This window comes from Tachyglossus aculeatus, chromosome 8 (assembly GCF_015852505.1).
Source record: "Tachyglossus aculeatus isolate mTacAcu1 chromosome 8, mTacAcu1.pri, whole genome shotgun sequence".
Classification (NCBI taxonomy): domain Eukaryota; kingdom Metazoa; phylum Chordata; class Mammalia; order Monotremata; family Tachyglossidae; genus Tachyglossus; species Tachyglossus aculeatus.
In genome coordinates this window covers 21083159-21107999 of record NC_052073.1, presented here as the reverse complement: position 1 = coordinate 21107999, position 24841 = coordinate 21083159, and the positions used below count along the sequence as shown (strand labels likewise).

At 40.7% G+C, this 24841-nt stretch overlaps 1 protein-coding gene across 10 annotated transcripts in view; it reads left to right on the top strand.

Annotated features, from left to right (window-relative positions):
* Positions 1-15748, top strand: part of KCNQ2 (potassium voltage-gated channel subfamily Q member 2) — a 109958-nt gene extending 94210 nt beyond the window's left edge. For 8 of the 10 annotated variants that reach the window (XM_038749993.1, XM_038749989.1, XM_038749992.1 and 5 more), the window contains 3 exons: positions 1897-2028; positions 10506-10629; positions 11865-15748. In XM_038749993.1, the coding sequence (XP_038605921.1) occupies positions 1897-2028; positions 10506-10629; positions 11865-12602 (994 nt within the window). In that variant the 3' untranslated portion in view covers positions 12603-15748. Of the gene's footprint in view, positions 1-1896; positions 2029-4213; positions 4322-10505; positions 10630-11864 lie in introns of all 10 variants that reach the window. The other 2 variants (XM_038749995.1, XM_038749994.1) reach the window with 1 other exon arrangement.
* Positions 15749-24841: the final 9093 nt, after the last annotated feature.

Here is a 24841-nt window from a genome sequence, read left to right as displayed (position 1 = left end):
CATTAGGTAATGGGACTCCAGAGAAGTAAAGACAGCTTCTATCTGCTTCCACCACCAAAAAGTATGTCATTCATTTCATTGTATTTATTGAGCGCAGTGTCCTTACCCCCTGCCAGGGTTTGGTTGGGCCCAGGCTTGACTCTGTCCCTACCATCTACATAGAGAATGGATTCTGTAGGGAATGAAAAACCGTGTCAAGAGTCTCCAGAGCAGCCTTGTAAATAATTCCAAGAAGGATCCAGGGAAGAACAATGTGATTCACAACCTTAGCTGCTCCTTTGATGTATATTTTCATTTGCAAGGACAAGTGACAAGCACAAGGGGCAAGAACAAATGTGAAGCAGCCTGGCGTAATAAAAAGAGCATAGGCCCGGGAGTCAGAGGAACTGGGTTCTAATCCCGTCTCTGCCACTTATCTGCTGTGTGACCTTGGGCAAATCCCTTCCCGTCTCGGTGCCTCAGTTACGTCATCTGTAAAATGGGGATTAACTCTCCCTCCCTTGATTTAAGCTCTGAGCCCCATGTGAGACAAGGACTGTGTCCATCTGGTTATACCCCAGCACTGAGAACAGTGCTTCACACATAGTAACAAGCTTAACAAATACTACTGCTGTTATCGCTATTGTTATTATTATTACCATTTGGATGTTGTAAAACCTGCAGGCTGTATTGTCCCTAACCAAGTTCCTTTTTTGTGGCATAAGGTTCTTAGTGAGAAACAAAATGCTGTTGGTCCATATGCTTAGTTACCCCTCTAAAAGGCAGCCCAAATTCCAAATTCTTCTAGAAGAGGTTAACTTCTGATTCTGGCTTAGTTTGGTTTTTGCACCATAGTTTGCATGGATGTAGGTTCATTTTAGAAATGGGAACTGGGTGAAGTTTTGTCTCCCATCAGTGAGCTACCAGGTTCAAGGTAGAGGTTGTCAGAGTGGACATTACAAGGTCCAGGGAGGAATGGAAAGTGCAAGCTAGACTATGAGCTTGTTCTCTAGACTGTGAGCTCACTGTGGGTAGGAACATGCCTGTTTGTTGTTGTACTTTGCTCTCCCGAGCACTTAGTACAGTGCTGTGCACACAGTAAGTGCTCAATAAATACGATTGAATGGATGAATAATGACATGAGAGTTGATGAAGCATCTTAATCCCAGTGACCAGGAATTTGTTTTAGGCAGAGAAGAATGGATAACTTTATTAGAGGTTTTGGAGCAGGGGAGAGATTTTTCCTTGGGTTTCTCTGAAAATGATCAATGATCAAGGGAATAGCATATATTTGGGGGTTTTAGTCTGGGAGTACGTTGTGACTAGTGGGGCGAACTTTAAGGATTTGAGGAAAGAGGCGATGACAGCCATTGTTTTTTCTCTTCTTGGATGCACTGTACTCAGTGGGGGTTATGTTTGGCAGGAAAGTGTTTATCAAGACCATTTGTCTGAGCTAGGCTAGTCTTCCATGCCACTTCCCCTCATCCCTGCTTTTTCTTCCCCTTTTCTCTGTGTATGTGTGTGTCTCATTCGCCTTTACATCCTGTCCCATTTCTCCTTCCTCATGCCTTCACTTTCTCCTCTACTCCCCCTCTCCCTTTTCCCCTCCACTTCTTTCCCTCTTCTGATCTTCTGCCCTCCCCTCCCACAAATTATAATGATGTCATTCAGTTACATTAATGAAAAATATCTATTGACACATAAGCAGGGGAACAAATTCAAATTAATGATAATTGGTCTGTAAACCATTGTAGAGGCTTCCAAAGAGGACTGAGATTGGAGAGAGGCAAGACGGGAAATTTTCATTTCTAGTTGATTAATGGTCTTGTTGTGCTAACACATAGTTATAGGAGTGACCCTGCTGTTGTTTCCTGCCACCATAACATTTCAAGCTCCTTTTTTTTTTTAACCTTTCAGTGTCATGCGATTTCTTGTGTCCAAGCGGAAGTTCAAGGAGAGCCTGCGGCCATATGATGTGATGGACGTCATAGAACAGTACTCAGCAGGCCACCTGGACATGCTGTCGCGGATTAAAAACCTCCAATCCAGGCAAGTCACACTTCTGCTCTACTCCTCTCATTTCTACTGTTTGGTAATGGTGTGAAGCAATGCAACAGAATTTATGAAGAGACTTAAGTGTGATGGTTGTTAGTTCATCTCCACCCAAAGTCCAAGGAAAAACACAGGATTTCACTTAGACAGTTAGAGGCAGACCACATGATGGACATTGACTCCTAGCATAGGGAGACCATGTCTCACTATGGTTGTATGACCCAAATACTGGCTGATTAATCAGGATGGAAGTTGTCCTGTGCAATCTGAGAGTGTTGTTTTGTCTATGTAATTGCTTTTGCTTCTTTGTTTCTCTCTCTGTTGTCTTTACTCTCCACTTTGTCTTCTTCCTCTCTCATTGTCTTTCTATCTTTCTTGTCTACCACACTTCCGTTCTCTCCACCCCCTATTTAAGATTTTGTTTTGATTGCCGGGTGGAAACAGTTGTGGTGTGTTTTATTCATCAAAGGATTTGGTTAGGCCACAAGCCCACCTGCCACTCCCCAAGTGGTTTCCTCAGATGTAAATGAGTCTGCAGATCATTTCTGAGGCCAAACTGTAGGTTAACTACTTGACATACCTCCTTCCTGAATGAACAGGAAGAGTTCAATCCTCCACTTATACTCTGCATTCCAAATTCTGGGAATTCTCATTTCCACTGTAATGCAGATCATTGAGTGGAAAGGAGGGAGAAGCTTGGAAGGCTTGTTCTTATAAGAAGAAAAGCCCAGTCTAAGGTGACATTCACGCTTGGTTAGCTCCTGAATTAAAGCACAAAAACATGCCAGGTCAGGATTTTCAAATTTTTGAATTATATCAGCGTTGTTGTGTCTGTTTGCTTAAGTACTTATTGGCAGCCAGGTAAAAGTGCGTCCCAACCTCCTGGACCTGGTTTAGAAAATACCTTTTTGCGCTGCAGCCCCACTCATACCCAAGATCCAGTTATGTGGTTGTTTCCTCAAAGTAAAGAAGAACATGGGGGAAAGCCTCTTGATAGTCATTCTTTAGCTGCCCTGGAACTTCTCCAGACTAATTTCTGTGTACCAGGAAGTGGCTCTCAGTTAATTTTGTTTCCTCTTGGGGTCTGGGTGATAAGAAATAAGCATATTTGAAGGAGGGAGAGCATTATCCAAAGACATTCTATGGCATTCACACACCAGCTGATAATAATGCTTTTGTTAAGTGCTTACTCTGTGCCAAGCACTGTACTAAACACCATATATACAGGTCAAACACGGTCCCCATCCCACTGAGGGCACTCAGTCTAAATAGGAGAGAGAACAGTCCCCATTTTACAGATGAGGAAACCAAGGCAGAAAGAAGTTAAGTGACTTGCCTACGGTCACAGCAGGCAAGTGGCAGAGTGGGGATTAGTACTCCTGTCCTCTGACTCCTAGGTTTTTTCTCTTTCCCCTAAGCAATGGTGCTTCCAAGAAGCCTGAAGACACCCACCCTTTCCCCTTAGATAAAATTGTAATAATGTCCCAGTTTGAATTAATCTTCCTCTTTAATTCATTCCCTTCCCTGAGAGGCCCCCACCTAGCAAAAATAAGTTTATTCAACAAGCATTTTGGAGTGTCTGTATCTACTTAACCTTTCTGTATCCATGCCCACTGTTACTACTGTGTATATTTCTCTGTGTTGAACTATTGGTGCTGGTATTATGTCTCCATCAGTTGTCTCTCTTTTGACATCTTTCTCACTGTGGATGTGTTTTGTTCACCAGGCTCTTCTGTCCAAAATTTCCTTTTTAACTTCACAATATATTTGGAAAAGAAGCCCAGGATGTTTTCTATGACCTTGATGATAATAATGAAAATGTTATTCTGTAGCCACCATATTCACTGGTATATTGCCCATTTCTGCAAATTTATTCCAAGTGTGTATAGCATGTTGCCTGTTAGACCCAGTGATGCCTTCATTGAATACAACAGTGACGTGATATGTTACATTGATGCTAGCTCCATGAACACTGTGCATTGGTGGAATAAGATTTGGCAAATCCCAAACCAATCAAGCACCATGTCTCCTGCTTTTCAAGCGGAATCTAATTTTGAAATCTCACTGTTGTCATTTTATTTAGTTGTTCCCTACGTTTCTGCAAAGTTTCCAACCGACTCTTTTCCACATGTTGCTTCATTATGCATTTTGCTGGTGTCTTTTTTCTTATTTACTTTGCCAGGATAGATATGATTGTGGGTCCCCCGCCCCCTTCAACTCCCCGGCATAAGAAGTATCCAACCAAAGGACCTATGTTCTCTTCTAAAGAATCACCCCAATACTTGCCTAGGTTAGGACTAACCCAAATGCCTCTTTCTCTGAAGTTTTCATTTGTTCAATGGCAAACCCCTTTCACACCAGGCTCTATGACGGCATTTAGCTCTAGTAACAAGGTGTGCAACTACATTGTTTTGGAAACAGCCCAGATAACTTTACAACGTGCTTTAATTTAAATGAATCATAGACTGGCCCATCGTGCTATGATCCTGAAAAAAAAAAATGTAGGAAGAAGTTAATTTCTCTTCCTGGCATTTTTTTTCACAGCATCACACAAATTATACATTGCATTTGAGTAATACCTTGTTTACAAACACACCCTTCACCTTCAGCAAGAAACTCATATCATTCTGGTTATCATGGACTGCAAAATACTCTCAAATGTCGACCTATTATTTCAGTAACAACCGAGGAAAACTCATCCAAGATCAAACTGTTCCACATTTGCAGAGCAAACATTGAATTTCTGCAAAGAATGAAAAGCTTCATGTTAGTAGGTTGCATGTTCTCTCTAGAGTTTCACATGCATTTCCTACAGTAATTGCATATTGAAGTAAAAGCTGTTCTGTTCCATCCTGACCTCTTTTTGTTAACAAGAAATGCAGGCAGGATGTGGCCCATTCTTTGTTCAGTGTGACAACTGAATCAGAATCAAGAGTTGTTTCATGTGGTTCCATAAGTAGCTCTGCATGTCCAAGACAGTTCTTGTATCACTGAATTAGTGAGAGGACTTCGTCTAGCGTATTTACTTGCATAATTTTACAACTCCAAAATAGGCGAGAGGCTATTATGTGGGGTATTAAGTCTTGCAATCTGGGGATCAGGAAGAAGGAAGAGGAAAAAGGTAAGACTGTACTTTATTTTATTGCACTCACCCAAGTGTTGCATAAAACAGGCACTGGGTAGATTATTTAACTTTCCCCACCCCTGCTGTATTTTCTATGTTCTCATCCTTCTGTTCTTCCTACCTTGTCTCTCGACATCCTCCACAGTCTGAATGAATTAACTACCCCCACCTGCTTTGTTCCTTCTGCCCCTTCTCCTTACTCCCATTCAGCTTTCATTGCTTTCAAATAAGCGTACAAAAAAACATTTCTTCCTTAAATCTGGGAGGGGAAATTATGCAAGTAAATACAGTATTCAAAGCAACCACTGCATTTGAGAAAAGCAGAGCATATCTCCACACCCAGAGCAAAGCAGTTTTAAGTTTGTGGAAAGTTTCTCAGTAATTCAAACTCTTGCCTAACTTCCCAGTCCACTTTGCTTTGGCTTTGGGGAAGCAGCTAAGAGGAAGAATTGGCCAGGGTATTTGACAGACCCCTGATCCAATCCCTGAAAAGATTAAATCCTAAAGAAGCTTCATGGGTTAATACTAGCTGGTCTGAGATTACTAAACCTAAAGATAATTTTGAGGGCTTGAACAAGAGGAGAGGTATCTGCACAGGGAAAATAATAATAGTAATAATGATGGCATTTATTATGTGTTTGTTCTTAATAATTTCTTTTCACTGAGTGTTGGTTTCTTTGGAAACAGCCCAATTGACCCTTAACTTTTTCCATACATTCAGTAACCATACTCCCATGGAACCTACAAAAATAGACTTTGAGCTGCAAGAGACCTCAAGAGGTCAAGCAACTCAACCCTTTGCTTCTAAACAGGAGAAAATCTAAACGATCGCAAACAAATGGACCATAAAGAAATCCTGTAATACCTCCCTTATTGCACCCTCTTTTTTATTTCATGAGAATATTTCCTCCCACGATCCCAGTTTCCTACATAGGATAAACTTGTAAAATCGAAAAGCCCAAAAATTAGCTCCAGAGCTTCAGTTTAATGCTCTAGAATAAGCGATGTTTTGATTTTCTGAGGTTAAAATATCTCCTATGAGTTTATCCTTGTTTAAATCCATTCCTGGATGGAGGAGAGTTCAGAATTAATGGCTAGATCAAGAGCATTGCAGTAGTGTCATCTTCAGTTGTGGAACTCTGATTCCAAGAGCTGGTTTAGGTAGTGGGGCTATATGCTGGGATTGTGTATATAATCCAATGAAATATATACCATCACTTGCATATGAGAAGAAAATCTTCATGGACTTGTAATTGTTCAAGATAAATTGGGATAAAAATGTATTTTTTAAAATGATATTCTGCCATGATTATTTTCCAGCAGCTTGTTTTTCTTTCAAGCCAAGTAGGCAAATAGCCAGTCATGTGGCATGGATGAAGGGGGTTTAGCTTCAATGCCTGCCTGGATTATGTTAATAATAATAATAATAGTAATTTTTAAAAAACGATTTCTAATTCCCCACTCCATTTTTCTCATTTGAGCTGTTTGACATTTGATGTCTGCTTTTGGCCAAGGGTTGACTCCTGATATCTTTGTGCATGCCCTGCAAGCATGAAGCTTAATGAAGCATGAAAGAAATTGCACCACGGCTGATGCAAAAAGTTGCCTTTTTCAGTTTCATTCAGTAGAGTCTCAGAAATGCCCTGTGACTTTCCAAATTGAGTAGCACTGGTGCAGAGTGTACTATTAGACTCCTGGCAGATAAAGGAAGTGACCGTGCTTTGTTTGGGTCTTGTTGCATGAATCAAAAATGGTGCATTGAGATTCAGTTCTCTCCCTCCCTTTAAATCCCTTTTGGGTTGAATTATACAAAAACTTCGATTGAGATTGGTTATGTCCCAGTGTCCTATTCTCCTGCAGGAACCTGGATTTATAGATGAATGGTCAACTCTCCACCTGGTAGGGCAGCAAAATCCCCACCTCGCATTTTTCTTCTCCCTTTTTCTCCATCCCCTTGCCTTTCTGTGGAGTTTGGTTGACAATCATTTGAAGGGCTGATGCATGGAGGGCTAGGTAGCATCTGGAAAAATTGTTCTGTTCTGAGCATTTAAACTTCTTGGTCTTGTCAGCAACCTGAGAGAATGATAAGAGCCCCTATCCCCAGCTTTTCAAATGGGCAGGCTGAGGCAGAGAGAGAAAGAAAAAAACAACAAAACAAACAAACATTGATTGAGCCAAGGCAACAGAAAGGGTCAGTAAATATGTTTCCATGAGGCAAGGCTGTTTTAGAATGAGAAATTTTCCTTTGAAAAGATGATTCCTGCTCCATTTCCACCCAGTGAAAGTCCAACACCAGACACCAAGCTAATGGCAGGTACTGAAGCCTCAGGTCAACAGAACAAACCGTGGGAATTTCTGCCACACTAGGGCCCCCTAGCCTGCTCCAAACATGGAGACAAACAACAGCCAGAGAGAAACGTGCCCTTTCATGGACCATCTCAGGATTCTCCTGTACTAGGTTCCTCTTCCCAGCCCAAAGCCTGCTCCAAGGCCCCACGGCAACCTCTAAGCAGGTTGACAGTGTGGAGGGAACACGACCTGTGTCAGCAACAGCTGGCCAAAGAAGCCTCCATAAGGACCCAGTCTCAAGGGAACAAAACCTACAAGTTAATTCCTCCTAGCTTACATTCATGGTGATTAAAAAAGCTAATCCACACCCCCACCTTTCTATTTGCTTACAAACAAAGCAGCTCAGGAACCATTAAACATGTGGGATACGTCAACTTCTCTTTTAATCAAACTATCCTACAGGTCCCCTTCTGGGCCCATTGGCTCTGTCAGCAGCAGGTTTAGAATTCTGATCTCGTCCCACTGACATAACTGATGCAATGAAATATCTGATCTTGGATTCATCTCCCAGAGCCAGTTGCCTGCATTTCCACTCTATCTGGAGGATGGGCAGGATGAGTTTTCAGTAAGTGGGAGAAGCCCAGAAACAGCACAGGAAAATGCAGTTTAGAATTGCTATATATCATTAGGACTGGGTTAGAACCCTCCTAGTGTTTACTATTTCGGGTCTTCTGTTAAATTACTGCATTTCTGTATTAGCCAAGTTTCTCAAAGTAACAGTGAATACATGCCCTTCCCTGCTGTTAAACTTGTTCCTTATGTCATGAATCCCAGCATCTGATAAAATACCCTGTTGTCTCAGAGTGCTGGCTAGACCCCACCCCAACCAGTCAATTGCAACTGCAATCTCAATGCAGAGATCCCTGTCTTAATGGCAGAATCATTAACCTGTGAGAGCACTCTGCACTCTAGTGAGTACAGCCAGCTTGCCCATTGCTTCCACTGCCCTGACTGAAATCATCAGTTCTTGTGCTACCTTGAAGTACATTATGGGTACCAGCTGCAAAGGGGGTTCAGGATTAACTTTGCCGGGGATGGTAATTCTAAGAGCCACCCTAGACCTTTCTTCAGAGTCTGCTAAAAGCAGGATCAGAACCAGCTCGGCTGGGACTCCGACAAACATGTTCCAAGCTTCCTGGCTGTTTGGGGCCCTGGGGATGCCCCCAAGATTCTACAAGTTTGAGGATGCGGGTTCAGAGCACCCATTGGCTTACCCATGAAGGATGTGCAAGGAGGCAAGGTGGCACTGCTACATGGGTGGCAGGACTGGCACTAGAGTGTCGCAGCCTGTCCCGGTTCCGAACCCAGGTGGTATTTGCTACATACCAGCAAGGTCGAGTAGATGTGCCCCACAGGTACATCCAAATATGTTCTCCCTTTATACAGGAGAGAATCAGGACCCTTAAAATCTAACCTAATGAGAAGTCACCGAAGACTTCATTTCCTGGAATGGGCAGTCTACTCCACAGTCTTCCATAGTCTTATCAACCTGAAAGGCAAAAAGCTGTTTATGTAGAGAAATGTAGGGTATAGGATCTGTTCTCTTAACAAAACATTAATCCCCCTGAAAACGCATTGTACCACTGACCAGTTCTTACTGTGAATGACCATGTTAAATGACTTGCCACAGACAGAGATGAAATGTGCCAGTCCAGATCAAAGAGCCGTATCTGCTCACCAGGGGTAAGGATAATAGAGATCTGCTGTTTTTCTTATCATTCTACATAGGCCATTGAGTCTGAGGAGAGGTCAGCTGACTTTTCTTCAATTCTTCACACACACAAGAAACACTTAAGGAAAACGGACTGTTCTATTGGTGGAAATGGCCTTGTCTCATCCCTTTCCTTTCAATCCATGCGTTTGATGGTTTTCCTTTGTCGGTTATCTACGCTATCTTTTCCTCATACTGGTGCATGGATCCATTACCCACATTACCTAAGGGGCATCTCTTATTTCCGCTCAAGACAATTAACTTGGTTTCAATCTGACTCCTCAATTTGTATTAACTGCACTTAGTGGTACATTATGCAAGAGTAAAACAAAGTTACTAAGAAGAATGGAGAAAGCTTGTGTAACCCGGGAGGAATGGACTCAGATGGGTCCTGATGGCCACTGGAACAGGGATCAATTTGATTCATTATTCAATAGTCTCTGGCTTCTTACAATGTACTAAGTGTTGTACAGAGAACATATAGCCCTCACCACTGAACAATTTCCCTAATATTGAGTCACATTATCCAATGATTAGCATGAGCAATAAAAAATGGGAAACAGGTTAAATAAAGGGCAAAACAAGTTTGATAACAAAGCAAATAAAAAGGAAGGAGTGATCAGGCAGAGGAAAAGCCAGCAAAGTCCCCAGAGATTGATGATGAAGCCAGGACTCAGTTTGTCCCAACCTCATAAAATGGCATGAACCATAAAACAAATTACTTTTTGAGAAAGAGGGAATTGTGTCTTTTTGAAGAAGGCCTTCTAGTGCATTTTCTAAGGGGACATGTGTTTCACAGAGGAATTTTGAAACCATTATGGCCAGGTTTAAATCAGTCTCCCATTATGCAGTTGTGGAGTTTTCATGAGCGAAGATAAAATGTTAAATGAACTGACACAGAGCAACCACATTTCCAAATGATCAGTGCCCTTCCATTTACAGTTCTGAAAGACTCAACATTCATTTCAGCCTAAAGGGGAAAATGCAAACGATTGCTTCCAAAAGCAGCAATTTCTCCATACTTCAAAATTTTATTCTGCATAGTGTGCCATCATCCGTCCCCAAAATGATCCACTCAAAATTCTCCAATAAAAAACAATTACAAACCAAAATACCTAAAGGCATCTAATTTAGTAGCCTTCCCAAAACTATTCTGTGACTCGTTTTGAGCCCCCTCATCGAGAAAGAGCAATTGCTTTTTCTATAAAGAAACCTTGTGGTCACAGTACTGTTTAAGTAATTCACCTGACAAACTCACGGTCCTTTGGGGGGATTTTATATTCCTGGTAGAGTTGACCAGATTGTCGGACGAGGGCCAGCTATAACAGACAAGGATCGAACCAAAGTTCCAGCTGAAGGAGAATTGCCAGAAGATCCGAGCATGATGGGCAGGCTTGGAAAGGTGGAAAAACAGGTACATTGTGACTCTTGTTTCTGACTTACTAACTCATGTTTCAAAGTGTCTATTTAATATTAAAAGTTGAGCTGTCAGATGACTGCCATCTTCAAAATTGTCTTTATAATCTAAAACTCTTTGTTCCACTCACTGGAACAGTACACCTTATATTGAATCTTCTGGGTAGTGTTCCGTGAGTGGTAGCCACCGAATGGGAGTGAGGATTAAAAACATTTATAGTTTCCTCTAGCATCTCCCACACTGCTTTGTTCTAGGATTCTTGGAATCTTAACATTGAAGTACTGTTGTTTTTACCGATGTTTAGCATTAATTAAGTATAGCAGGAAGATATGCCATTATTTGGATTATTATAACCTGTCGGTTATTTCCCCTACTTCCTGCTTAATAAATCAGACCTCTTATTACCCTGTGTTCACATTTTACATCTGGGGAGTCCCAGACCAGAAGTTTTTGACAAGGGATGCTAAAGAAGCTACATACCTCTTCATTTCATTAATCTTTAGGGTACAGTCTTGTTAAAATGATCACTTGATTTGTGGGGACCACCACTATCATAGGTTACCCAAGATAAAGAAGCCCCACTGAGTCATATTTTCTATTAGATGGTGGTGGCTATACATGCCACCCCTCAGTTTTCCCAGTCATCATTGCAGCGGACAGCCTTAGTTTGGAATGTCTTCTGATTTACTGTTCATTCATTCAATCGTATTTATCGAGCACTTACTGTGTGCAGGGCACTGTACTAAGTGCTTGGGAAGTACAAATCAGCAACGTATAGAGACGGTCCCTATGCTGATGGTTTGTTGATGTGAATGTTGCCTCCCTGAGAAGTAGTCATCTCCTTAATCTTGGGTATTTGCCCTGAAGGTTCTTCATTCAGCACATTTCATTCATTCAGTCATTCAGTCGTATTTATTGAGAGCTTACTGTGTGTAGAGCACTGTACTAAGTGCTTGGGAAGTACAAGTTGACAACGTATAGAGACGGTCACTACCCAACTGCGGGCTCACAATCTAGAAGGGGGAGACAGACAACAAAACATATTAACAAAATAAAATAAGTAGAATAGTAAATATATACAAGTAAAATAGAATAATCTGTACAAACACATATACAGGTGCTGTGGGGAGGGGAAGGAGGTAGGGCGGGGAGGATGGTGGGGGAGAGAAAGGAGGGGGCTCAGTCTGGGAAGGCCTCCTGGCTTCATTTGAGATGAGTATGACATTTTGCAGGTCCTGTCGATGGAAAAGAAGCTAGACTTCCTGGTAAACATTTACATGCAGCGAATGGGCATCCCACCAACAGAAACCGAAGCCTACTTTGGATCTAAAGAACCAGAGCCTGCACCTCCCTACCACAGCCCAGAGGAGAGCCGAGAGCATATCGACAAAAATGGCTGCATCATCAAGATCATCCGGTCGACCAGTTCCATGGGGCAAAAGAATTTCTCTGCTCCTCCGGTCCCTGGAGTGCCCACCAATACATGCCCACCGTCCACTTCCTGGCAACACCAGGCCTATCAGCGGCAAGGCCACGGCTCCTCTCCTGTGGGAGACAACAACGGTTCCCTAGTCCGGATCCCCCCTCCACCTTCCCACGAGCGCTCCTTATCGGCTTACAGTGGGGGCAACCGGGCCAGCACAGAATATCTCCGCAATGAAGACGTTACCACTAAGCACCACGAGAGTGCCTTGAGGGACAGCGACACCTCCATCTCCATCCCGTCGGTCGATCACGAGGAGCTGGAGCGCTCCTTCAGTGGTTTTAGCATCTCCCAGTCCAAGGAGAACTTGGACGTCCTCAACAGTTGCTATGCAGCCGTGGCACCCTGTGCCAAAATCAGACCCTACATTGCAGAAGGCGAATCAGACACTGATTCCGACCTCTGCACTCCTTGCGGCCCTCCCCCAAGATCAGCAACAGGGGAGGGTCCTTTCAGTGACATGGGGTGGTCCGGGCCCCGAAAATGAAGCCATCCAAGGGAGCTGAAGACTGCCAGCCAGCTGTTCTTTCATGCACTCCACGTGTTGAACTCCTTCAGGAGATGTACAGCTAAGATTTTGCCCTTTGGGACTTCACTTAGTTCTGGAACAAATTCATACTGCTACCTGGAGTCCAGACGGCTGCTGGGTTGAATAAGCGATCAGGAGCCTGAAATGTCTGGATTCTTCTGAAAATGTCTTTCTAAGCTCTCTAGGTAAAGTGGTAACCTGGTGCAGGGTGGGTGACCTTGTTTCTTGGTGAACCTTCAGTTGCAGGGCACAGATATCGGCCAAGCACGTTTTTATGTATAAAAGATACCTGATATTGCACTACTGTGCTAAGGGGGTTACATACGGAGTGCCATGTGATTACAAAGGAAACATGATAATGACTGTCTCATGAAACAGTTTTCATGTTATGCAATGATCGTGAACAGGCTGGAATCTTTCAATTTCCTATTGACCAGTGGAAGCGTGGTGTAATTGCTGCCTAAAAACATAGGAGCTTGGGCGGGGCTGGAAAATTTCATTTTGAAGGATCCACTGTCAAAATTAGTAACTCTTTTGACACACTGAAATTTCCTGTGAGAGGGTTTAGGACATGAATCCTGCAATTAGGGAAGGAAAGCTAGGATGGAAGTTGGGGTGGACCAAAGCCATTTGAGGGTCACTTAATCACAGAGGAGGTGAAAAGACTTTAGACATAGAATTATGAGAAGGGGAATGACACCAGTCAATATGGGCAAGAAGAGAGGGTTGGAACCATGAATTATCTTCCAGCAAGTAGTTTATCCTCAAACTGCAGACCCTTTAGATGTGATTTTCTGCAGGCATGCTGTTGGAATCCCACCTTTACTCCATACACTGGTGTGTGTGCAGCAGGGGAGAGGGAGAGGAATGGGTGAATAGGGAAACTTTATTTTTGTGTATCTGGTGAGTGCATTTATTATGTGATGAGTAGTGAACAGTCAAGTGGAAGGATTGTCCTGTCCTTGTGTAGTTCAATGTTGCCCTTTCTTCCATGGTTCATATTGTGCCTGGTAAAGTGTGTCCTCTACATTTCTACAAAGAAAGTTTTCCTCACACTCCAACTGAGATTTCCTCTTTGACTCTCCTTCCCACATCCCTCACATTCCTCATTGAGTTTGCGCCTCTCTCCAGCATTTTAGGGCAGATTTCCTGCCTAGAGTCAGAAATTTTTTCTCTTTCCCCTCACATTTTTGGTACCAATTTACAAGTGCTGCCAGACAACCATTTCCCTGTTTTCTCCACATTTTGGGTAGGGTTCTGTTCAGTGCCCATATGGATAATCCTACTTTGGGTCATGAGTCAGGAATAGTGCTGGGAGCTGAGGGAGAGCCAGAAGAAAGAACAAGGATGGTTTCTTTTGGGGACCAAACTGAAGTCACAAAGTGATCCTTTACTATTGTATAACCACAAACCTCATTTAAGGGACATGGGGTTGGTGGATTCTGAGGGTGATCAAAAACCTCATTCAAACTGACCCCCACTGAAAGTCCCATTTAAGTCCTCTTTTAACCTCCTATCCTGTATTTCTGATATGTTTCTAAAAGGGAAATAAAACCAAAACCTACTGAGGTATTTAGGCTATGACCAGGATTTCGTGTTCCCGTCAGCTCATATCCACACTCCTTTCCTTAGTGATATAATGGCTCAGCTTTCGTGTTGTTTGAAACATGTGCCAGGGGCCAGTTGTGTCACAGAGGATAGACAGGGAAACTTTGATTTCCTAGGCTTTCTCTTCTTCCTCTTCACTGTACTTAGAGCAGGAAGGAAGAGTGCTAAGGTGTCCAACAACCACTTTGAACCCCAGTCCTTTCTTGTGCTGATTTGTCCTGTTTAAAAGGAATCTTAACTAGTGACCCAATATTGATCCAAGAATTGTCAGGAAAAGCAGCTACCGGGGTGTTGTTTTCTAAGCTCTCTTTAGAAATCCCACTCCATGTGAAAGAAAGAAATTACTAATTCATGAGGTGAAAGAGCAGCCTTGTTCACCCATTGGACAGCAAAGCCCCCTTGGAAGTTAGAAACTTAACACAGTGAAACCTAGTAAATGCTCTGTCATTTGATCTACTAGAACTGCAGATTCAGAGGTACTTATTGAGACAATATAGGATGTCCCAAGATAAAGAGGTGCCGTTTACTTGGATTCAAAAACAACAGAAGAACTCCATACTATGCCATATGTATTACATACCATATGTTGGGCAGAGTACAAATTGGCATAAAAATAAAAACTGGCACATATGTGAACTAAATTCAAGTTTGCTGTTAAAAAAAGTCTTGGTTTTAAAACCTTCTGCATTCAAATTGTAACATTTCTATCACTACCAAGTTGGGTGGGTTTTTTTTCCCATGGGTCACCCTATAGAACCAATAATGAATGTAATTTTTTTTCCGGATGGTAACTTCCCATTTGCCAGGCAACAAAAACTCTGACTCATTGCTCATTCTGATTTAAACTAACTCCAAAACAAAAGGATTAGAAACACGCTCCATAGTGTTCTTGCTTAAATGACACTTTTCTTTCATTTTCCATCCCATGTTGGATATAATCCTCCTTCTCTCCTTGGAAGTGACTGCCTCCCCTTTCTCTTTTGAAGACGTTGACAAGGTATTCAGTGATTTAGTACCATACCTTCTAAATTTCACAAACTGTTGGTTTAAAATATTTACCTTTGGAGAGTAATTTTCCTATCTTTTAATCTTTTGATGCATTATGAAGAATGCCAGATAAGTAGTTCTCCTTTTTAAATAAAGGCCTGTCTTAATTGAATCTCCATCCAACATCTGGGTGGCTAGGCATATATGATGGCACATCTAGAAAACTAGATTTAAATGACCACAGACTGTCACAAGGGAAACTGCAAACTGGATTTCTCACTCTGAACAGTAACTTTCATCATTCTGGAGCATTCATTCATTGAACACAGGATATTTATATGTCATTTAAGAATTTGGGTGCCTTTTGTGATGATTTGTGCTTCTTTAAACAGAATGCTTTCAACAAAAATGATAAACAAGAAATCCAACTCAGATTTAATATTAGATTAGTTTTCTTGGGTAAAGTATATGATTGCTTTTTTTACTTAGACTGGATTTTTATTTGTTTGCTCAGCAACCAGCACCAGCTAAAGTGTCATTTCTATTAATACAATGAATATACATATGCCTTTGTGAAAATATTCTGTTTAACAATTTGCATATGTACTTTTAATTACAACGTTTTAAAAATAGATAAGTAAAATAACTGTGGGTTCCAATATTTATAAACATTTTACCTAAATAATTAATGGAACTGAACTGCAGCCATAAAATAATTTGTATTACTAAAGTAGAACAAAATACACTTCTTAAGATCCCATATTTAGAAATAGTTCAGTTCCTAATAAAGAAACAAGATGCTAACATTATTACTTTAATAATGGGTTTTGACTTATGGCCCTAGAGATTAGCATTAAAAACTAGCTCTTGAAATTTACAAATTCTCCATTTTTTACTGGAGAAGAATTCAGCTACATCTTCAAGAGGAGTAATATTTACCTAAAGACAAAGTAAATTTAGTTTCCTGATTAATCTCCCATGCCCATCCTGTCCCTGAGAAGAATTCTCCTCAGCCTGATCAGCGTTCTCTCCCTTGCTTCTCTTTACTCCTTCCCTCTTGGTCAGAGTGATACTTGATTTCTTCCCCTCAGTGTCCACAGCTGTGAAGTAACCTGAGGCTCTTTCCCCCACCCCCTGCACTTAGTCATCACGAAGAGTATCTAAAATGACCCTTCTTAATGGCACTTGGCACTAGTGCCAAGTACCAAAAGGCACATCAGGCAAGCTAGATTGGCTAAAGGCACTTGGGCAGCTAGGCAAATGGAAGCGACACAGAAGGAAGTCAAATGGCAAAGTAAGAAGATGGAAAGAGAAGAGAATTCTCCCCCGCAGCACCCTAATTAAACAGGACCCTGGACAATTTGCAGAGTTTGCTTCTGTGTCCTAAACATTATAGGACTTTTAGGAGCTACCAAAACATCATACAACCATTAGCTAGAGCCATTGACCCAGCAACACTGGGTAACCCTCCTTCTATGCAAGAAAGACTAGAACAGCATCCATCCCTTTCTCATTGGAAACTACAGGGTGTGAACTTCTGAAAAATGACAGCATGGCTCTGCAGACTATTTTATCACTGGGGCACAAACATCGTTGCCACAAGGGGTGGATTTGCAAACTTGAATACAGCTTTTCTGGCCATGGACATCCCTCAGAGGCTTCTGGTGCCTTTCCCAAAGTTCTTTACCCCACTGCTTGATGAGTTGAATGTATAATCGTTCTTTTCCATCTCAATACACACTCAATGCCGATATTAAAGTTCTGTCTTAGACCAACATCATCTCCATAGTGATGGCCCATTAGAGAAATACTTAAAAACAAATAGGAAATTAATGACACCTCCCTTTTTTTCCAATAACATTAAAGGTGTTATTGGAAAAGGTGGGTGGTCTGCACCATCTAGGGATTCTTCCCCACAGCTATTTTGCCTAAATTCAGGAGTCAGACTTCCTCTAGGCTCTTTAAAGTCAGTAAATTTAGCCATCTCCTATAAATGGGGAACACTGATGAACTTCAGGAGGAAAAAGTGTGCCAGATAGTGTCATCACTGTGTCCCCTAAATAGACTCTTCAGTGTAATATAACTTTTTAAAAAAATCTCCACTTCAATACAATATGCATTTCAGAAGAGTGCACATGTTTTTCTAGTGGCATTGATATCTTTTCTTAGATCATGTTAGCAGTGTTTAAACTGGTGATTTCAAAGAATACTTAGGAAAATATATAGGATGATTCTTCTTGAATATATATCTAAATTTGATGCTTGAAAAACACAATTGCTGCTTGCCTTAGATTATGTTGAGCAGGAGAGGAATACTCAGAATTTTGTCATTGATGAGTTCATAAGACTTCAGATTGAGTCAAAACACTTGTGATACTCTCCTGCTCAATGGTCCAGGGGAAAGTGAAACATACTTTGCACATATGAATGAACTATCTAACTTTCAATTTTGCCTGCTAGTGCATGCTATTCAAGAACAGAATCATGTTCTTTTCATTACCCAGTTTGTTCTTTCTCAATACAGTCCATTTTACAGTGGTAAAATATCACACCTCCTGGAGCATCCAAAGATGCACTAATCACTCAATCATTTTATAGGTATCATTGAAGTAACAGCATCTGTTACATGGGTTGGTTCATCTTATACATGACCCTCCAAGTATGCATGGGCTCCATTACATGTAACCAGAAGTAGGTCCCATCTAGCATATAAATACACAGAAATACACAAGTGAATGGACACATGGATGCAGTGTGAGTTTACTACAAATTACTATTTATGAGATGACCAAGAGACATTTTGGAAATTACGGTAATTGTTCTGTTTCTGCTGAAATCATTCCTAATGAGCTTAAACTGCAGAGGAACAATTTGAGGCTGAAGACTGTCAAAGCTGGGAGGTACTGAAATGATAGTGTTTCCTTATTAGGAGACTTTTTAAGTAATTTAATAGACAACTAGCTATCTAAGTGGAGTACTACAAAGATTCACAAAGGCAGGAGTTCTTTTCAACCCTTTGATTCTTTGACCTGAAACTTTCTTCTTCTGAAGCTCATTCATGGAAGGCTGGAATCCACATTGGAGGATAAATATGCAGCCCCGAACTTTCATAGACATTTTTCCAATTTGGCTGTCTATTCACCAGACTGCCAATGTTAAAATGCATGCAAATATTTTATGAGTGGTCTAAATTTTTATTTGATTTGTTTCTTACACTCTAGAAGTAGGGTCTTACTCCTCTCTCTCAAGTATTTCTCTTGGATGGGCATGTGCTTAAAAACAAAGTGACCAAGACACAAGTCAAAAGGACAATTAATGAATGCAGTGTCAACAGCAAGTTCTGAGGTAAGATCATCTTTAGCCCTTTCAAATAAGTCACAGACATGCATACACCATACACACACTTATATCCCTACAAGATTTTCTATTTCTTTCTTAGGCATTTTCTGTGGCTAAGCCTCCCGGGTAAATCTTAAATTCCAGATGTTATTTGGGGACATTGGAGAGGACCTAGACCAGTGGACTTAGACTCAGGATTGTTTTGTAACCTGCAAACTTGACTTGGGATCTCTTTGATATCCAGTGTTTATATGGCATTGTCCTTTTAAATACAGTAAAACACCATGACTAAGATCTTTTCATGCACCACCCCTATTAGTAATAGCAGTAGTAACAGTAAAGATATTTACTGAGTGCCCATCAGGTCTCATCCATGTTCTAAGCACTTGGGAAAGTATCACAGAAGCATGAGACACATACCCTACCCATGAGGAGCTTACGCTCCAGTGGGAAAGACATACAAAATACTTAGAAATAGGGTAATGAGAATAAATAATTGTAAATAAGTCCTCAAACATAATCAAGCATTGTGGTGCAGACAAAATTGGCTCTTTTCCTAAACACTGATCATTGATCTTAATGATCACTATGTGAATATAAAGGAGGAGGAAGTATTTACATGGGGTTAGTTGAATCGTTACCATATTTCTGAATTTTCTTTAAATTTGCTTATCTCATTCTCCCGTGTTTACATCTATAACTACGATGATAAATCGTATACCATATTGAGAACCCATTGATAGACTGACAATTAAAAACAGAAATGGTTTTCTCTACTTCTTGATATGGAGTTAGGTTCATCTGCAACTAGTCCATTTTGGAAGTGTACAAGATTAATGAGCATTTGCAGTAGCAAGTCTAGAGTTCACCATTTGCTGTTAGGTGATTTAAAAAAATGGTAGGAAATGCTCCCTAAACCTGACAGTAATCATCACACTTTTTCAAAAAGTTTCTCATAAATCAAAATACTTTTTTTAAAAAGAAAATTTGGACAAATGCAATTTCTACCAAATAAACAAATTTCCAGCCCCCAAGCTTGTCCCCAGTTTTAAAATTTAGTGCTTCTGACCTTGCTGAACAAAGGGATCTGGACACCACATTTTATGATAGCCTTATCCCCTAAAGTGTAAAACTGCAGCATTAGCTTTATAAGGAAAATATGAAATTGAATATTTGTACAAAAGGACAGTGGCCTACACCTCTCTTTGTAATTTGTAAGTTTCAAAATACAGATGTAACAACGAACAAGAGTATGGCTTAACTACTAACCCTGAGGTCAAGAATTTTATTTTTCTATTTTTTTTTTCATTTCAGCTGATGAATTTCCAATTTGTCAAGGGTGTACTCTTTAGACTTAATGGCAGAAATTGAGTTGGACTAAAATAATCTAATTAGCCTAGTATTCAGAGCATTATGTATGACTAGTTTAGTGATGACTAGTAGTATAGTTTCATAAAGACACTACGTATATAAAGAGATTCCTTGTGCTTATTGCTATTTCTGTATAGTTTCACATCCAGAGCGGGAATTGCACGTTGTCTTCTTAGCACTGATAGAATCTGTCACGTGCACTAAGCCTGTATCTAGTTATGCATTTAGTAGAAATTAATTCTCTTCATTATTACCTGCCTACTTGTGACCACTTTCTTTTACGAAGGCAATTCATCCTACGGAGAGAAATTTTGTATGGGAATGCTTTGTAAAATATTTACCAGAAAGCAAAATAGAGCAAGACTGTTTCTGAAGAGTTTGGTCTCACTCAAAAAAGATTGATATTATTTAATTTTCACCACAGTGAACTACTCCAAGCTGTAAATAATGTATAGAGTTACTAGTGTATACATCTTTTCTGTGTCATGCACTGCAAAGCTCAAAAAGACAACACAACTTTAAAAAGGAGCCTTTGCCAAAATACTTGATTTAGGGCAATCATTTTAAGAAATAATAATAGGTGACCTGAAAATCCTTGATTTAGGGCAGTCTTTTAAAGAAAAATAATAATAGAGAGGTGGCCTGAGTGTAAACGTTTTAGGTAGTTGAAAGGGAGGTTATGAATTACCAGAATGAAATTGTGGATTTGACTGTCCTGGGCTCCTAAAAATAGGACCCCCTTAGTGCTAGTGAAGGTTGGTCCTACTTGGTGGTTGGAGAGCAATTAAAGGTTTTTTTTTTAATCTACTCTTCTTTCCTATGGAGGGTGGCAGTGCCACCTAGAACTCGAAGTTCCTGTCCATTCACTATTAGCTGAAGACAAAGGGAAAAGCCTTAATGTCTTTGAGGACTACGGGCCCTCAGAGTGGCTTTGCATCAGATTTCCCGGCCAGCCTAAATCCCTGTCTTTCCCAGGTTGAGTTCCCTTTTTTTGAACCATTAGGATTTAAAGTGACTTTGGATACAAGCAGTGCTTGCAGCTTGTATGTTTCAGTTGTTACGTTACCTGTCTCCAAGAACCAGCTTCTTTAATTTTGAAGGGTATTTAAATTGATGGGAGTTTGGGTTCTTTAATTGAGTCAGGGAATTATCCAAAACAACTGATCCCATTTTTCCTGGTTATTGAAGGGAAAATAAACTGTGTTCCAGTCACGAGGAAGCCTCAGGCTAGGCTTGGTTCTCCTACTCAATGGACACTGTTTGTCCATAGGCTCCTTCCCCTTAGGGAAAGCTTCTCTAGGGAAAAGTACAGGGGCTGGGAAATCATCAACCTGCCAAAATCAACAGAGGAGCAAGGAGAGTAGCCTAACCTACCTGGACCCAGGGTCTTTGGGTACCCAAAAGTGATCTTAGTTTTAGCATCCTATGGCTGTTTATCCTAAGGAGTATATTATGCTTTAGCTGAGTCAGAGCCTTGTCACTTGTCTTTGGTGCCTGGAGTCCCACAATGGACAAGGACTGTGTCAGATACCACCCTGTGTGTTCTCTCCCAGCACTTAGTACAATAGCACTCAACATACCATAAGCACTTAATAAATACTATGTCTCCTACTAGAAAGCGAAAATGTGAACCTCTCTCTTCCGCCAAGGATGGGAGAGAAAACGTCCTGTCATGTATGTTGGTGTGATTTCTGTAATTTACAATGGATACATGAATAATTACCTTAAAACCTTATTAATTCATTCACAAGAGCATTCTAATAACAGCAACTCTTTCCAAGCCAAGGTTTTAAAGCAGAAATACAGGTAATGTACCAAGAGAAAACAACATCTGAGAGTCACATATTTTGCTGGCTAACAGGCCAAAATAAAAGTTCTGAAAGGAACAAACAAGCAAGGCAATGTATCATGACCCTATTGATAAGTAAGGACCATTCATAGGTTAGAAGATCCAGCCTTGGTTAACTGCTCAGCTCCCTCACTGTTTAAATGAAATAACCGACACAATATGTGGAACCCTTGAATTCTCGGTTGCTTTGGTGCCTTGAAATACAAGTTAATGAAGTTTGACTAGATAGTGACATTGTGGGAAGGTAGGCATGGATGTTTAAGGGGACCAAGAGGAAACCACAGTAAGAACAGGTTTAAAGCAATTATTATTCCTCTTCTGTGATTTAGATCTATTTTTCCTCATTCCTTAAGATCTGATCCACAGTCATTCCATGAATTGTAGTTATATACAGATATGATTTAAAATGATTTAATTGCACTTAAGAAACCAAGGCCTACTCACTGGCATTTAGAAAATGGCTGAAGACCAATAAACAAGCAGCAAATCTCCAAGGAAATATAATCTTCTTTTCTTGGTGATGGTGCATTTTATAATTAAAGTTGGGCAAAAATTCCTCAGCAAGGGAGCTATAAGTCAAACCTACCCTGGTGTAGGGCTGTGCATTGCTGTGAACCCAGAATACAGACCAGGGTATTCAAATTTGATCTACATTTAAAATTTTAGGACTTCAGATCTTTCACATCTTTCCAGTAATTCTTGCAATTAGAAATGGGCTGCACTCTTGAAGAAAACTTTTCTTCCAATAGTTTAAAAAAATCCTGCAACTACTGGCAATGATGAAAAATATCAAAGTAATCCCAGAAATTTAAGCATCCACATGGCCACTAGGCAGTTGGTGCTATATGCAGTTCCCTCGAGAAGAGTTATTCTTCTTTACCCTTCATCATTGGCACATAGACAAGTGGCATTTGTTTCCGTATCAGAGGGCATAGATTATTTGGCTAGAAGTATCATTTAGTGCTTTGCATCAGTAATTTCCCAGCTGGCCTCCTAGGTACCTTAGAAAAGTCCATGGATTTTCTAAGATTCACTAGGTGCAACTCTACTCAATGGCAGAACGTGGTTAATTCAAACTGCATTCTGTTCGGAGACTGTGACAATTCCCAAACCCGGTCTAGGCAAAATCCTACTAATGGGACCAACCAAACCACCTGAAGACCCATACTGGCCTCGGGTGTCCTCACTTCATCTCCTGTGGTGGCAACTCAACTCAAGACTTAAGAACCTAAAACTAGAACTTTAGATGCTTAAATGCTGCCCAACTCAACGAAGATGGTTTTGAAGCACCTCAAATGATGCTTAAATGGCTTTGTTGGTGGGACTGGCTCTTCAGGGTCTCCCGGGGTAGATTGGTCTGACTGATGTTTCTTCCTACAATCATCATAACTCCACCCACCTACACACAGCCTGGAACTAGCATTAATGCTTGGTTGGTTGTCCTCTAGAAAACAAAGGCAGCTGCTTTGCTTCCTTTCATTTGCTCTGTTGCCTTGGCTTTTTTGCACTTTTGTTCATGCTCCAAAGAATATTTCATAATGCCTTTGGTACCGAAGTACAATTTTAAACATTTTTGTATGTATTGAATGGTACACACTTCTCTTGTACAATAGTAATAAGACTTTTTTTGTGAATGTGTAATTTCCTCTGTAAATTTCAATCATGACTTTGTGCACTGTACATTTTATAGGAATAGATGCCCAGGGAATGAACTCTAGTTTTCTAATGGAATAGCAAAGATATTAAATTACACAAATCACTGATGGTTTTACACTGTTACCACTTAACTGATATGTAGCCAGACTTTTCCATGGACATTTTCAGCATGAAATACTTTGTTCCATCCCATGGAAGATTGTAAAAGCTACAGAAAATGTATGTATACTATAATAAACATATCCTGTGATCATAGGGGAAAGAGGAGACTTCCAGGAGAATTTATACATCTAAGTATCAAAGTGGATGATGTGTATTTAGTAAAAGGCCAGTGATTCAACCTGCTGGGATGAAGTATGTTGTAATTTGTTGCTCTGTTGTAATTGACCCACCTCCTCTGGGTCAATTCTGTGTGAATGAACTAGTTGCATTAATGATTAATACAAAAGACCAGGCTGACCAATAACACAAAAACTCATTGTATGCCCAAGACCTTATTGAAGAGTATCTTCTGAGATGAGAACAATATTTTTCCTGTATTATTTTTATCATTATGTGATTTGTTACTATGTGACAAGCACTGTTCTAAATGCTGGGGTAGATACAAATTACTCAGGTTGGACACAATTCCCTGTCCCACATGGGGCTCACAGTCTAAGTAGTGGGGAGGAAAGGCATTGAATCTAATTTTACAGTTGAAGAAACTAAAGGAAGGAGAAATTAGGTGTTTTGCCCAAGGTCACAAAGCAAGCAAATGGCAGATTCAGGATTAGAAGCCAGGTCCTTTGACTCCAGGGCCCATGCTTCTTCCACTAGACCATGCTGCTCTATCTCCTCTTCTGTATAAGACAAACACTCTGCAGGATTCTGGATTAACCTCAAGAGGTTTCCAAGGTCCTAGGATTCTGAGTTTTCAGGATACTTTAAAGGAAAAGGTCTTCTTCATTCCCAGTCACCATGTCTTTAGTTCTGTCTTACCCCTTGACCTGAGGGACGCAGGAAGCATAAGTAGTGTGCTCCCAAGTATTAAGTACAGTGCTCTGCACATGATAAGCACTCAATAAGTGATTTTATTAAATCTCAATTAATTAGAAACGTGTGAATAGAGCACAGTCCTGGGAGTCAGAAGGTCATGGGCTCTAATCCTGACTATGCCACTCATCTGCTTTGTGAGCTTGAGCATGTCACTTCTCTGTGCCTCAATTACCCCATCTGTAAAATGGGGATTAAGACTGTGCACCCCACATGGGACAGGGACTGTGTCCAACCTGATTACCTTGTATCTAAATACCTAGTGCTTAGTACAGTGTCTGGCACATAGTAAGCGCTTAAATACCATAAAAAGATGAATGGATTGCTTTCTGTAGCTTATAAATATTTAATTGGG